Below are 15,795 nucleotides of genomic sequence, written 5' to 3'. Positions count from 1 at the left end.
GCAGAGAATAAGAGGCCGAGAACAAAGGTCAGATGAGGGAGTGAGGCAGAATATTAAAATGGCAAGAAACTGCAAACCATATTGCACAGACTTCAATAACTAATAACTTTATAGGTGCAACATTTTTCTAAAAAAGATCATATTCCATTCATGGGCCCTGACTGCAGATAAACAGTATTGATCAAAGGATAATCAATACCTTGCCATTGGTTGAAATAACTGTGAATTTATTTGTACAGCTTTATCTGTTTATTTGTATCCCTGGATCATACTTGCAGATTGATGGAGGGCTTCAGCAGACATTCACCAATCTTTGTTCAGCATCCAAGAAAATCGTAGTCTGAGCGGAACTAGAAGAAAATAAGTCACAATTTCACCTTGAAAAATGCATTAGGAAATATATTCAATCCACTGTTACTCCATTTATATTGTCCATAAGATATTTATTTACTGAGATACGGTGCAGAGGAGACCCTCCAGCCCTTAGAGCCATTCCACTCAGCAATCACCCAATTTAATCCTAGCCTAATCTTGGGACAATTTACAATGACCATGTCACCAACCAATCAGTATGTCTTTGAACTGTGGGAGGAAACCAGAGCACCCATAAGAAACCCATGGGGTTACAGGGGAACATACAGACTCCTTACCCACAGTGACAGGAATCGAACCCCAGTCGCTGGCACTGTAAATCATTGTGCCAACCACCACACCACTTACTACCCCCATTGAGAAAGGTCCTGACCAACTAAAGTTGAAATGCATAGAATGGTTTTGGTAAGACAAGAAAATGGTAAGATTAGTAAAGCTGGTAAAGCTCTTATAAAATCACTTCATTTCTTTCAACTTATAGCTAGGAGTTGTTTTTTTTTTACTTTAATTTATTTGTTTATTATTTGTTCTTATAATGAAAACATTCCCTTTTTTTATGTATTACATTGTACTGCTGCCGCAAAATAAAAAATAAATTTCATGCCATGTGAGAGTGATGATAACCCTTTTTATCTGATATGGGTCTCTGTTGTGGACTGAGAGTGAGAAGGAAGGGAGTGGGGAATCACGGTTGGGAAAAGGGGAAGGGAGAGGGGATGGAGTGGGAAGCACCAGAGAGGGGTTCTGCAATGATTAATAAACCAATTGTTTGGAATCAAATGACCTTGCCTGGTGTCTCAGGACTGGGTGTGTCTGCATCTGACTCTCCACACTCTCCATTCCCAACATCCTGCCAGATTTGCAAACTTGCTTTCTGCTTTACGTTGACAAATACAGTACTGTGCAAGGGTCTTAGGCACCCCAGCTATATAGAGTGCTCACTCCCCCCTTGGAAGTTTTCATGTTTTATTTTTTTACAACATTGAATCACAGTGGATTTAATTTGGCTTTTTTGACATTGATCAGCAGGAAAAGACTCTTCTGTGTCAATGTGAAAACAGATCTCTACAAAGTGATCTAAATTACAATATAAAACACAAAATAATTGATTGCTTAAGTATTCACCTGCTTCAAGTCAGTATTTAGTAAAATCACCTTTAACAGCAATTATAGATTCGAGTCTGTGTGGATAGGTCTCTATCAACTTTGCACATCTGGACACTGCAATTTTTCTCACTTTTCTTTACTAAACTGCTCAAGTTCTGTCAGATTGCATGGGGATCATGAGCAAATAACCCTTTTCATGTCCAGCCACAAATTCTCAATAGGATTGAGGTCTGGACTTTGACTTGGCCACTCCAGGATATTGACTTTGTTGTTTCTAAGCCATTCTTGTGTAGCTTTGGCTTTATACTTGGAGTCATTGTCTTGCTGGAAAACAAATCTTCTCCCAAGTCACAGTTGTCTTGCAGACAGCATTAGGTATTCCTCCAGGATTTCTCTGTATTTTGCTATATTCATTTTACCCTCTACCTTCACAAGCCTTCCCAGGCCTGCTGCAGTGAAGCATCCCCACAGCATGATGCTTGCTTCATTGTAAGGATAGGGTGTTTCTGATGGTGTGTGGTGTTTGGTTTATGCCAAACATAGCTTTTAGTCTGATAGCCAAAAAGTTCAATTTTTGTTTCATCAGACCATAGAATTTTCTTTCAGCTGACTTCAGAGTCTCCCACATCCCTTCTGGCAAACTCTAGACAAGATTTCATGTGAGTTTTTTTTTTCAACAGTGGCTTTCTCTTCCATAAAGCTGGGACTGGTGAAGGACCCGAACAACAGTTGTTGTATGCATAATCTCTCCGATTTCTGCCACTGAAGCTTAAAACTCTTCCAGGGTTGTCATAGGTCTCTTGGTGCCCTCCCTCACTAGTCCCCTTCTTGCACAGTCATTTAGCTTTAGAGGATGACCTGCTCTGGGCAGATTTACAGCTGTGCCATATTATTTCCATTTCTTGATGATTGACTTAACTGTAATGCATGGGATATTCAGTAACTTGGAAATTTTCTTGTATCCATCCCATGACTTGTGCTTTTCAATAACTTTTTTGCAAAGTTGCTTTGAGTGTTCTTTTGTCTTTATGGTGTGGTTTTTGCAAGGATACTGACTCACCTCAATTGGATCTTCCAGATACAGGTGTATTTTTACTACAATCATTTGAAACACCTTTACTGCACACAGGTCTCCAAAAACAAATCTCTATTTGACTAATTATGTGACTAATTATATATATTTTCGTGGGCATTTGGCTCATAATGACAGATGAGAAAGTTCGTTAAACTCAACAACCATTTTGTTGTGATAAACACAAACAGACCTAGCATTATGACCCGGAGAGTGAACCCAACCAGTCTCATACAGACGGGGGAAGTAATTTCTAAGGTAGGGACATGATCAGCACAACTTTGTGGGCTGAAGGACCTGTATTGTGCTGTAGGTTTTCTATGTTTCTAAAAGCATTTTAACACAAGAACAATAAACAGTACTGGTCATTAGAAATAAAGGAGTGGGCTGTGAATCAGACCTCCGCCGGAGCGTTTTTTATATATGTGCGCGCGTGCGTGTGTGTGTGTGTGTGCGCGTGCGTGCGCGCGCGCGCGCGCCTAAGAATTATACGTTTCATTTGTACTTTGAACTTGGGTTCAGTGAAATCTCAGGCATTTTGATCATAATAATCTGATCTGTTGAAACAAAAGAGACAATGACAGGAATTTCGGTTTTCTACCATAATTAAGATGCGTTGAACTATTAATACTTTTTGCGATGATCATAATGTTAATTTTTGTTTTAGAATGAGGAACCAGTGTTCTCAAAAGATGGAAGCAAGTTTTTTATGACTGTTCCTGTAAAGCAAGGTGGTCGTGGAGAATTCCATCACATAGCAATGTTCACTCTACAGGTGAGTCACTGTTTGAGCCAGCTTTTGTTACTCAGAAAACAGCAAGGCATATGAATCCAGATGTACTGTTTTCTGTCTGTCAAATAATCCATCGAAATTAATTGACTACAAAAGATGTTACAATCTTGGAATATTAATTACTTTCACATTTGTTCTTAAATATATACCAAGATTTGAGTGATGTTGCTTAAGAGCAGGTGTAGCAGGAAAACTCATCCAAAATCAAAACAAATTGCGGCTAGCCTGCGACCATCACGGGTTGTTATACTTAGATAATGCACCCTCAGCTCCAGTGATATGATTGTTCCAAAGAGCTAAATCCTTTATTCTATCCTTTATTATCAAACATACAATCTTGAAGCGATATGAAGTGGTCAGCAAAGATATGATCTCTGCTGGTCCCAAGCCACAAACTGCTTCAAAATAAGCAAGAATACACAGCTTATTCCCTTTGCTTTTACCATGCCCCAGTCATGTGACTAATTAGCATAATAAATATAATAAACCGTCCAGCGCAGGATTCAAAGCAGATAGAGAACAGATACAGGGCCTCTACAGCAGGTAAACAAAAATAATTATGGGTCAACACAAAAAAATCCTGGAATTGGCCATTTATTTGATTGAATGAATATAATTTGTAGGGATGATGTTATTTCAACAACATTTGATTTTATTTTGTATGATCAGGTTTTACAAGCATACTAAACATTAATTTGAAATGTACCATTATTCTGTTTTTCTTAGTTATGACAAGGCCAACACGTATTGCCTATTTCTAATTTTTATTGATGTCAGTGACCTTCTGTTACTGACATCTCTGTAGTCTAACTGTGAGGCAGTGAGCTTTAGAATTTTGACCAAGATGTATAGAAGGATTGGTGATGCCTATATCTGGCTGATAAATTATTAATTCATAGATTCAAAGTGTATTTATTATCAACATATGTAAACAGTATACAATCCTGAGATTCGTCCTTGCACAGACAGCCACAAAACAAAGAAACACCATGGAACGCATTGAAAGAAAACATCATACACCTAACGTGCAAATAAAGAGCAAGTCATGCAAACAGCAGAAAGCAAGCACTTAACACACATCAAACCGAAGTCCACAAAATCAGTCCAGCAGTGACAGCCACTGAGTCAGTTCAGTTTAGTGCTGTGTTGATGACTGCTGGCCTCAGCCTAATTATCCACAGATCAGGAGGAAATCTTGAGAGTCATGATGTTCCTATGTGTCTGTGGCCTTGCATTCAGATGGGAGAAGCCAAGGTTTAAGAATTACTGTTGAAGATGTTCTGAAACGTTACAGTATTGTGTCTTATGGCTTGGAAATACTGCAGTCATAGTATTGTAGGGGAGGAGAGAATGCATTTTTTTAAAAGTGAAATTGGGAATGTCACTTAGTTGTACATAATGTTGCTACCGTTCATAAATATTTGGGAAGTGCACTTATCCAGGAAAATTAAGAGTGCTCTATGATATTCCCAACATGAACTGTGTGAACAGCAGAAACATTGAGATGTCAAAAAGCGGATGATAGAATATCTGGTTTCAACCTTTTATCAAAGACATGGTATCCAGTTAGATTTCAGAATTAATGATAAAAGGTGCAAGAGATAAAACTAGATGATATCTCTTGTTGAAGCTGGTTATTACTAGGAACTTGCTTAGTACAAATATTAATTGCCAGGTAACCTCATTGGTGTTCAAAGTTTGCAGATGCAGTTGCTTCATAAATTGAATACTGTTACTCACAATGGTAGTATCAGACAGACATTGGATGTTGCTTTCATATTCAGCAATACCTAAATTCTTCAAATCATGTTCTGCTGTCTGCGTAATAGTTTTAGAGGATAGTGACCCCACTGGGAGGACTGGTAGACCTGCTCCACTGGTCCAGGGTTATTCATGACCTCTGGTGCAGTCTATGCATAGTTTACACATTTTGTCCATTACTCTCTTGGTTTCCCTCCACATCCTATAAACATAGAGGGTAACAGACCCCACCAGTACCCCAGCACCACCACACTCCTCTGGTTGGCGGAGCTTGTTCTAACTCTCAGTAACTTCTCCTTTGGTTCTTCCCACTTTCTCCAGATCAAGGGCGTAGCCATGGGCACTCGCATAGGCCCCAGCTATGCCTGCCTCTTTGTGGATTATGTGGAACAGTCTATGCTCCAAATCTATACTGATAGATAGATAGATAGATACTTTATTCATCCCCATGGGGAAATTCAACATTTTTTTCCAATGTCCCATACACTTGTTGTAGCAAAAACTCATTACATACAATACTTAACTCAGTAATAATATGATATGCATCTAAATCACTAACTCAAAAAGCATTAATAATAGCTTTAAAAAAAGTTCTTAAGTCCTGGCAGTTGAATTGTAAAGCCTAATGGCATTGGGGAGTATTGACCTCTTCATCCTGTCTGAGGAGCATTGCATCGACAGTAACCTGTCGCTGAAACTGCTTCTCTGTCTCTGGATGGTGCTATGTAGAGGATGTTCAGGGTTTTCCATAATTGACCGTAGCCTACTCAGCGCCCTTCGCTCAGCTACCGATGTTAAACTCTCCAGTACTTTGCCCACGACAGAGCCCGCCTTCCTTACCAGCTTATTAAGACGTGAGGCGTCCCTCTTCTTAATGCTTCCTCCCCAACACGCCACCACAAAGAAGAGGGCGCTCTCAACAACTGACCTATAGAACATCTTCAGCATCTCACTGCAGACATTGAATGACGCCAACCTTCTAAGGAAGTACAGTCGACTCTGTGCCTTCCTGCACAAGGCATCTGTGTTGGCAGTCCAGTCTAGCTTCTCGTCCAACTGTACTCCCAGATACTTGTAGGTCTTAACCTGCTCCACACATTCTCCATTAATGATCACTGGCTCCATATGAGGCCTAGATCTCCTAAAGTCCACCACCATCTCCTTGGTCTTGGTGACATTGAGACGCAGGTAGTTTGAGTTGCACCATATCACAAAGTCCTGTATCAGTTTCCTATACTCCTCCTCCTGTCCATTCCTGACACACCCCACTATGGCCGTGTCATCAGCGAACTTCTGCACATGGCAGGACTCCGAGTTATATTGGAAGTCAGATGTGTACAGGGTGAACTGGCACCACTCCCCAACTTTTCTGCCGCTACATTGACAACTACATTGGTGCTGCTTCCTGCACCCATGCTGAGCTCGTCAATTTCATCAACCTTGCCTCTAACTTTCAACCAGCCCTTAAATTCACTTGGTCCATCTCGGACACTTCTCTCCCCTTTCTTGATCTCTCGGTCTCCATCTCTGGAGACAGACTATCCACTGACATCTTCTACAAACCCACTGACTCTCATAACGACCTCAATAATACCTCTTCCCACCCTGCCCAATGCAAAAATGCCATTCCCTATTCCCAGTTCCTCCGTCTCTGCCGCATCTGCTCCCAGGATGAGGCTTTCTGTTCCAGGACTTCTCAAATGTCCTCTTTCTTTCAGGATCGTGGTTTCCCTTCTGGCGTCATCAAAGGTGCCCTCACCCGCATCTCCTCCACTTACCGCACTTCAGCCCTTAACCCATCCTCCCGTCACCACAACAGGGACAGGGTTCCCCTTGCCCTCACCTACCACCCCACCAGCCTCCGCATCCAACATATTATCCTCCACAACTTCCGCCACCTTCAACAGGACCCCACCACCAAGCACATCTTTCCCTCCCTGCCCCTCTCAGCTTTTCACAGGGATTGTTCCCTCCACGACTACCTGGTCCACACGTCCCTCCCCACAGAACTCCCACCTGGCACTTATCCCTGCAAGCGCAAATGCTACACCTGTCCCCACACCTCCCCCCTTACCACCATTCCGGGCCCCAGACAGTCCTTCCAGGTGAGGCAACACTTCACCTGCGAGTCTGCTGGAGTTGTCTATTGCATCCGGTGCGGCCTCCTCTACATCGGCGAGACCCGATGCAGATTGGGGGACCACTTCGTCGAGCACCTACGCTCCGTCCGTCACAATAGACAGGACCTCCCGGTTGCCACCCACTTCAACTCTGCCTCTCATTCCCACTTGGATATGTCCATACATGGCCTCCTCTACTGCCATGATGAGGCCAAACTCAGTAGGAGGAGCAACATCTCATCTACCGTCTGGGTAGCCTCCAGCCTGGTGGTATGAACATGGAGTTCTCCAATTTCCGGTAATTCCCTCCCTCTCTGCCTCTCTCCCCTTTCAACTTTCTGCTTCTTTATCTCTACAGTTCTTTCATGCTTATCCCCTCCCCTCCCCCCCTTTATCTTTCCTCTGATTGGTTTTCCACCTGGCGCCTCTAGGCCCTACCCCCTCCCCTATCTCTATTACTGGGCTTTGGCACTCTCTTCTCCCCCCATTCCTGATGAAGGGTCTCGGCCCGAAACGTTGGCTACTCTTTTCTCACGGATGCTGTCTGACCTGTTGAGTTCTTCCAGCGTTGTGTACATATTCTTTGATCCACAGCATCTGCAGTTGTATTTTTGTGTTTTGAAACATAGAGGCTGATTGGTTAATTGGCCACTGCAAATTGACCTTTATGTGTAGATGAGTGTTAGAAGCTGAGTGGAGTTGATGGTAATGTCTAGGTCCATTGAATGCATTAGGATTATAAACCAAAGATTCTGCAGATGCTGAAAATCTTAAGCAATGCCCATAAAATGCTGGAGGAACTCAGCAAGTCAGCCAGTTTCTATGGGGGGTGGGGAATAAACGGTAGACTTTAAGGGCCAAGAGCCTTCGTCAGGACTGGAAAGAAGGGAGCAGAAGCCACAAAAAGGATGTGAGAATTAGGAAAGGCGTACAAGCTGGAAGGTGATAGGTGAGAACAGGTGATGAGGAAAGTGGCTGTGTGAGGGAATGGGAATTAAGTAAGAAGCTGACAGGTGAAGAGGTAAAGGAATAGAGAAGAAAGAAACTAATAGGAGAGGACAGTGGGCCATGGAACAAAGGGAAATAGGAGGGGAACCAGAACTGGAGAAAAGGGGTGAAAGAATAATCAGAATGGGGAATGGAGGGGGAGGGGGAAGAAATTACCAGAAGTTAGAAACATCCATGTACATGCCATCAGGTTGGAGGCTGCTGAGGTAACGTATGAGGAGATTCTCCTCCAACATGAGTTTAGCCTCATTGTGGCAGTGGAGGAAGCCAAAGACAGACTTGTCAGAGTAGAATGGGAAGTGCTTGATGACAGCCATAGATTTAGTGGACTGAGTCATAAAGTTGTTTCCCAATACCTTCTAAATCTTTGTAGTTCTTGCTTTTTTGGGTACTGTTTCTTCCTGTCCATTGTGTGAGTTAGTACTGCTCAATTCTATATACACAATGAGTCTCAGTAAACGGTGGTATCATGGTGCTTCATGTTGGACTCATCTCAAAAATGTCTTGTAGCCTTCTGCTTATTTTCACATTGTCTTGGTTCTTTCAGCTTCAGCTGTTAGTGTAGTGCTGTTGATACCATTGCAAATTCTCAGGCAATGGAATAATGTTGGATTCTATGTTAAAAGAACATAGATCTAAGCTCTGTGCCACTAACAATGGTCTTAAACCTGCCTCCACTATCGGGCACAAATAAACCAAATACTTCTGCACAAAGACATTCTTACTCCTCTGCAATTTACTGTTCTTCTTATGAAGCCTCCAGAACATCTTCTCAGCTATATCTCGATCTTTTTTCTTTGTGGTCTGAGGAATGTCATCATCATCTTTGTTGCATGGACAGTACTGAACTCTTCTTGGCGGTGTCCTGAAATGCCTCTATAATAATTTTTTCCATAAGGCAGCTTGTCTACATATAAAACCAGCATATCAACTGGAATTGTTAGTTATGAGTTTATTTTCCTCAACAACATTAAATTGTGATATTATTGGTACAGGACCAAGACCCCTGCTAACTCGAACTAGTGCGATATAGTAGTACAATAGTGGTTGCCCACTGTGTCTGGCAATGTCAGTACATCTGTGCGGGAGAGATTTTAAGGTGGAAAAGCCATGACACTGGGGCAGTTCCACTCCCTGGATCTCAGAAATCCAGGTCCAGTGGTACGAACAAGCTTCATAAACTGCAGTCATTCTTGATCGAAGTGGATGACCATGATGTCTTCTGGAAAATTGGCACTGGAGAAATCCCTTCTTTGGTTGCCCAAGTTGTGTTAGGCCCTTTATGTCTTTATCCTCTAGGCCGGATGTAAGCAATGCCTGCATGGAACAATGGATCATGTTTGCCATTCATGTTTTAGATTAAAATTAATTTCTATAACTTATAAAAGGATTTGCCACACAACAGAGTTTTTAATTGTGGGCCTCATATCTAATGTAGGATGTGCTGACACTGGAAAGGCTCCAGAAGAGGTTTACGCGAATGATCCCAGGAACGAAAGGGTTAATGTATATGTAGCATCTGATGGCTCTGGGTCTGTACTCTCTGGTCTTTAGAAGAATTAGGGGAAACTCATTGAAACTTATGAAACATTGAAAGGCCTAAATCAGGGGTTCCCAACCTTTTCATGCCACAGACCAATACCATCAAGCATGGGATCTTGGGTCCCAGGTTGGGAATCCCTGACCTAGTTAGACTGGACATGCAGAGGATGTATCCAGTAGTTGGAGAGTCTAGGACCAGAGGGCTCAACCTTAGAATAAAAAGGCATCCATAGATAACAGAAATGAGGAGGAATTTCTTTAGCCAGAGGGTAGTGAATCTGTAGAATTCATTACCACATTTGGCTATGGAAGCCAAGTGACTGGAGGTTTAAAGCAGAGGTTCATCAACTCTTGACTAGTAAGGATATCAAAGGGTTTGGAGAGAAGGCAGGTGAGTGGAGTTGAGAGGGAAAATAAATCACCTATGATTTGATGGGCCGAACCACCTCAATCTCCTCCTGATTGTGGTCATTGTCTTAATCCAATAACTTCAGTAGGCGTTATAAGACCATCAGTCAATAAGATACGGGAGCAGAATTAGGCCATTTGGCCCATCGGGTCTGCTCTGCTATTTCATCACGGCTGATCCACTTTCCCTCTCAACCCCATTCTCCTGCCTTGTCCCCGTATCCTTTCATGCCCTGACCAATCAGGTATCTATCAACTTGTGCCTTAATTATGCCTCCACAGCTGTCTGTGGTAATGATCATTGTTCAGATTCACCACCCTCCAGCTAAAGAAATTCTTCCTCATCTCCATTTTAATTGGACGTCTTTCTATTCAGAGGCTGCATTATCTTTATCTTTATACACCATCATCTTCAGCTAACAATTAAATTGCATTCTGCACTTGCTCGTCGCAACATCACGTTGAAAATTATACACCATGTCACGGCCCCTTTATCTCCACTGATTTAAAACCAGTCTCAATAACTGAGGTGTCTGCATCAATCTTTTTTGTCTGTAAACCATCTATGTAGTACTGAGCAACTTGTTTTTATTATAGAAGAATGCCTCACATTGACACAAATTAAGTAATTTACTTCAGAGCCCTTACGAATGCTCATTTTAGAAACAGAAATATTTCTGTAAATGTACTCCTTGGCATTGTTTTGAGAAGTAAGATGGGGATACGTTTGGAGAGGTTAAAGAGCTGAATTTTCCGGGCAAGCATTATTCGATGAAAAGTGCCTACAGTAAGAATGCATTCTGTACAAAAGTGATGGAGCTTCACATCGTGAGGAAGAAGGTCAGACCATGGTACTTTGCTGGAGGTGGTCTGTTGAATGTATAGTCAATAATGGCAGGAAGATGTGCAGTATTCAAGGTTCTGGTAATAGCAACAATATACCAACCAGTAGATGGAAGAAGAACTCTGCCGTGTATGATCCCAAGCTTGGCTGCCAAAGAAGGGGGTTTGGGCATGGAGCAAGCAACCCATTCTATAAAAACCCAGAGCTACAGAAATGGCAACAGTAAGATCTACATCTAACAGACAGAGGACTCCGGCAAGCTGCATCCAGCTATCTGCCCCAATAGGGTGATGGGCTTAAGAGATGGAAGAAGGTTGAAAAATTGTGCGTCAAGATTTATAACTTTTTGGATATTTTAAGTTGTATAGAAAGGATGTTAGTGAAAATACTTACATTGTTTTGGCTGTAGGGAATAATAAAACAAAACCATTCTATTGAAGTTTGATGTTCATGTTATTTTGTATGAGGCTCAGGGAAGTTATAGAGGTCGAGGAAATAGGGAAACTTTTTCTGAATTGTACCTTTCACTGAAACTAAGAGGGGATTCAGGAGGTCACCAGCATTCAGTCGCATATAGTTTGCACTTCCAATACCAAGGGCAAATATTTAAGGTGAGAGGGAGTAATTTCAAAGGAGATATGAGGGGCAGAGGATGGTGAGTGCCTGAAATGAGCCCACTGGCTTGGTTCAAGGGGCAGATACATTAGGGACTTTTAAGAGACATTTAGATGGAGTGGTGGGGTGCAGGTACATCTCTGCCAAAGGAGATGTAAGATGCTCCTTCCCTACACTAGCCTGCAGGTCACTTTTGGACAAGGCGTAGCTCCTGCTTAGCTTCACACCCCCCACCCCCACCCCCACCCCCCCCCCCCCCCCAGGATCAGGATCATGTGAAGCCGTGAGAGCAGGTGGTGGATGGTCTTTTGAGTTGCTGGTGCACATCAAAAGCAAGCAGAAAATCTCTGAGGTGTATTGATAATGGCTGGGGTACACACCAAGATGGCAACGTGCACGGCAGCCATGTTGCGAGCTCCGGTCCAACTGTACAGTATACTTCTAATTTCTGCGGTTTCCTTCGTATTTCTTGTTCAAGTAGCTGATAGTTACATCAGGTATGATAGGCCGACTCTTCTGAACGTTGGGAAGACGGAATTTACCCACTACGTGCTGCCTTTCCTACACTGGGAAGCCCTGCTTGCGCAATCAATGGGAGGCTCATTTATTACACTGTTGCTACCTCGGAAGCAAGGGAGAAGGGCTGGCATCCTGGTGAGGTTGAGACAGCAGGCTAATCAGCCGCTGCTCCTGAGTGTACTTCTGGTTAACATTCAGTCCCTGGACAATAAGCTGTGCAACCTGACAGCTAGAAACTCCTATCAGCAGGAAACAAAATAATGTAATGTTTTGTGCTTTGTGGAGACCTGGCTGATGGAGAAGAAACCTCTAGGTTCTCCCTATTCTGGCAGACAGGTCAAAAAACCTGTCTGGGAAGAGTAAAGGAGAAGGGGTATGCTTCATGGTCAAGCATGCTTGGTGCAACCCCCGGAATGTACAGGCCCTCAAACCTCTTTGTTCCTCAGGTCTGGAGTACCTGGTGCTGCTGTGTAGACCTTACTGGCTGCCTAGGGAGTTCACGGCTGTTATTATCACAGCTGTGTATATTCCAACAAGGCTGATACTGACCTGGTTCTCAAGGAACTGTACAAGACCATCAGCACCCTGGAGACTGCACACCTGAGGCAGCCTTCATTGTCGCCGGTGACTTTTAATAGAGCGTCACTATCTGAAGTCTCTCCGAAGTTTTGTCAGCACATCTAGGTGAGCACATGGGGAGATAGCATACTCGATCACTGCTATTCTCCCTTCTGCAATGCTTACAAAGCTCTCCTCCAGAAATCGGTCAGAGTCTATCCAAACCAGAAGCCCTGGATCAACAGTTCCATGCAAGCAGTACTTACGACTCGACAAGAAAACAATCTCTCCCCCAATGTCGCAAAAACATTGGTTGTGCACCGCAGGAGGAATGGAGTCAGGGGTGATATGAGCACAACAGATAGCTGCTGCTGCACAGCATCAGAGGGCAAAGTTCGATCCTGAGCTCAGACAGTGCATGGATGGAGGTTACATATCACACTCTCTGTGCCCATATGGACTTTCTCTGAATGATCGCCCATCACAGGGACAATGGGTTGGTAAAGTAATTGGCCACAGTAAATTTCCCCTACTGCTTGGATAGAAAGCAAGTAAAATAAGGGATTAATGCTGGATTTGTGCAAGTGGGTCATTCATGTTTGTTTAATAATCATTTTAATTTGACTCCAGTATCTTAGGAAAAGATAGTGAGTCAGACTTTCATACAAAAATCCAAAGGCCTGTCTCCTTGCATTATCTCCTATGACTATGGAATCCTAAACTGTGGGTCACAACTGAAAATATGATTTTTACATCAGACTAACAAATTTATTGAACCTCAGTTTATGAGGGATATTGAGTCCCTGGTTAAGAAGGAGCAGGAGGTGAAAGCAGATATAAGCAGCAAGGAACAAATGAGGTTCTGGTTTTTGGGTTGAGTTTCTAAATTGGAGAAAGGCCAATTTTAATGGTATCAGAAAGGATCTGGCAGGTGTGGATTGGGACAGATGGTTTTCTGGCAAAGGTGAACTTAGTAAGTAGGCAGCCTTCAAAAGTGCAATTTTGAGAGTTTGTATGTTCCCGTCAGAATAAAGGGCAAGGATAACAGGTTTAGGGAACCTTGATTTTTGAGAGGTATTAAGAAGAAGGGGGTGAAGGCAAGTATAGGCAGGTAGGAGCAAATGAGGTACTTATGAAATATAAGAAACACAAGAGAACACTTAAGAGGGAAATCATGAGGGCTAAAAGAAGACGTGAGGTTGCGCTGGCAGACCAGTTGAATGAGTATCCCAAGGGCTTCTATAGATATATTAAGAGCAAAATGATAGTAAGACACAAAATTGGTCCACTTGAAGATCAGCATGGCCATCTATGCATTTAGCCAAAAGAGATTGGGGTAGATATTAAACGGATACTTTCCGCTATATTTACTTGGGAGATGGACAGAGTCTATAGAACTGAGGCAAGTAGCAGTGGGATTGTTGACTGTATCCAAATTACAGAAGAGGGCATACTTGCTGACCCAAAGCAAATTAAGGTGGATAAGTAAGGCCTGGGAGCTGACGTGCTATGTGCTCGGACGTTGTAGAAGCTAGTGCAGCAATTGCAGAAGTCCTGGCAGAAGTTTTCTGAACATCATTGGTCAAGGGTGATCTTTGGAGGACTGTGGGATATCTAATGTTGTTATATTATTCAAGAAAGCTGGAAAATGATGGGCCATTGAGCCTTGACTTAAGTAGTGGGTAAATTATTGGAAGGTATATATACTTGGATAGACATGAGCTGATTAAGGATAGTCAACATAATTTTGTGCATAGTAGATGGTTTCTCACTAATCTTATAGAGATTTCCAAGGAGGTTAGCAGGAAAGATGACGAAGGAAAGGCAGTAGATGTTGCCAACATGGACTTTAGCAAGGTCTTTGACAAGGTCCTGCATGGGAGACTGTTCCAAAAGATTTAGTTGCTGAGCATTCAGGATGAAGTAGTATATTGGATTCAACATTGGGTTAGCAGGAGAAGCAGGAGAGGGTGTTGAAAAATGGTTACCTCTTTGACTGGAGACATGTGACTAGTGGTGCACAGCAGGGTTTGGTGATGGGTCATCGTTGATTGTCATCTATATTAATCATTTTTGAATAATACCAATTTGGGGGATATAATGGACCAAGGATGGCTCAGATCAGCTGGAAAATGGGCTGAAAAATAGCAGACGGAATTTGAGCTGCAAGATCTCCCACTTGTCTGCATCAAATTCTATTTGCCACTTTCAGCCCATTTCTTCAGCTGATCTTAGCCATCCATTTTGAAGGACAACCCAGGGCAGGATTTACATTTTGAACAATAGGGCACTATGAACTGTGGTAAAACAAAGAGATCTTAGAACACAAATCCATAATTCCTTTGAAGAGATTTCCCAGGTAGATAAGGTCATAATGAGAGCTTTTGCTATATGGGCCTTCATAAATTAAAATATTGAGTACAGGGATTAGGATATAATGCTGAAGTTATACAAGACATTGGTGAGGTCCAGTTTGCAATATTATGAGCAGTTCTGTTCATCAACCTACAGGAAAGATGTTAATAAGATTGAGAGTACAAAAAAATTTACAAGGATATAGCTGAGATTTGAAAACCTAAGTTACAGGAAATGGTTGAATGTGTTAGTTAGATGGTTGGACGGGACATGGTCAAAGTGCAGGTTGATTGGACAAGTCAGAGTAACAGTTTGGCCTAGGCTAGATGTGCTGAAAGACTTGTTCCTGTCCTGTAGAGTCAATGACGTCAGCTGATGGTAGTGTATTGCAGCAACTTCCTTCAGCTGAGACATGGCCTCAGAACATCCCTCGAACAGGAAAATCTCCATCCTTCTGCACTGCTTCCTCATCAGTGGAAGTAAGATCCTTTACCATTATCCAACTCATGTCCACCAGCTGCAGGTGACAGTATTCACTTTCAGATCATCCGCTCTAATGTACTGTCGGGGGTGTGTTCTGTCATTGCTTGACGTGCCAGAACTTTAATGAGTGTAGAACTGGAAGGTATGGAGTACTGTTATAATCAGAATCAGGATCAGGTTTAATCATAGCTCCAGCATATGTCGTGAAAATTGTTGTCTTTGTGACAGCAGGACAATG

At 42.6% G+C, this 15,795-nt stretch overlaps 1 protein-coding gene across 2 annotated transcripts in view; it reads left to right on the top strand.

Moving 5' to 3' along the window:
* The window catches only part of LOC140728601 (inactive dipeptidyl peptidase 10-like), a 1,645,453-nt gene that overhangs the window by 1,554,827 nt on the left and 74,831 nt on the right, over nucleotides 1–15,795 (top strand). For both annotated transcript variants that reach the window (XM_073047583.1, XM_073047584.1), the window contains exon 13: nucleotides 3,219–3,326. In XM_073047583.1, the coding sequence (XP_072903684.1) occupies nucleotides 3,219–3,326 (108 nt within the window). The remainder of the gene's footprint in view (nucleotides 1–3,218; nucleotides 3,327–15,795) is intronic.

The sequence above is a fragment of the Hemitrygon akajei genome, chromosome 5, assembly GCF_048418815.1.
Source record: "Hemitrygon akajei chromosome 5, sHemAka1.3, whole genome shotgun sequence".
NCBI classification, from domain to species: Eukaryota; Metazoa; Chordata; class Chondrichthyes; order Myliobatiformes; family Dasyatidae; genus Hemitrygon; species Hemitrygon akajei.
Note: the sequence above shows the minus strand (reverse complement) of the source record. Positions and strands in the feature narration are given on the sequence as shown.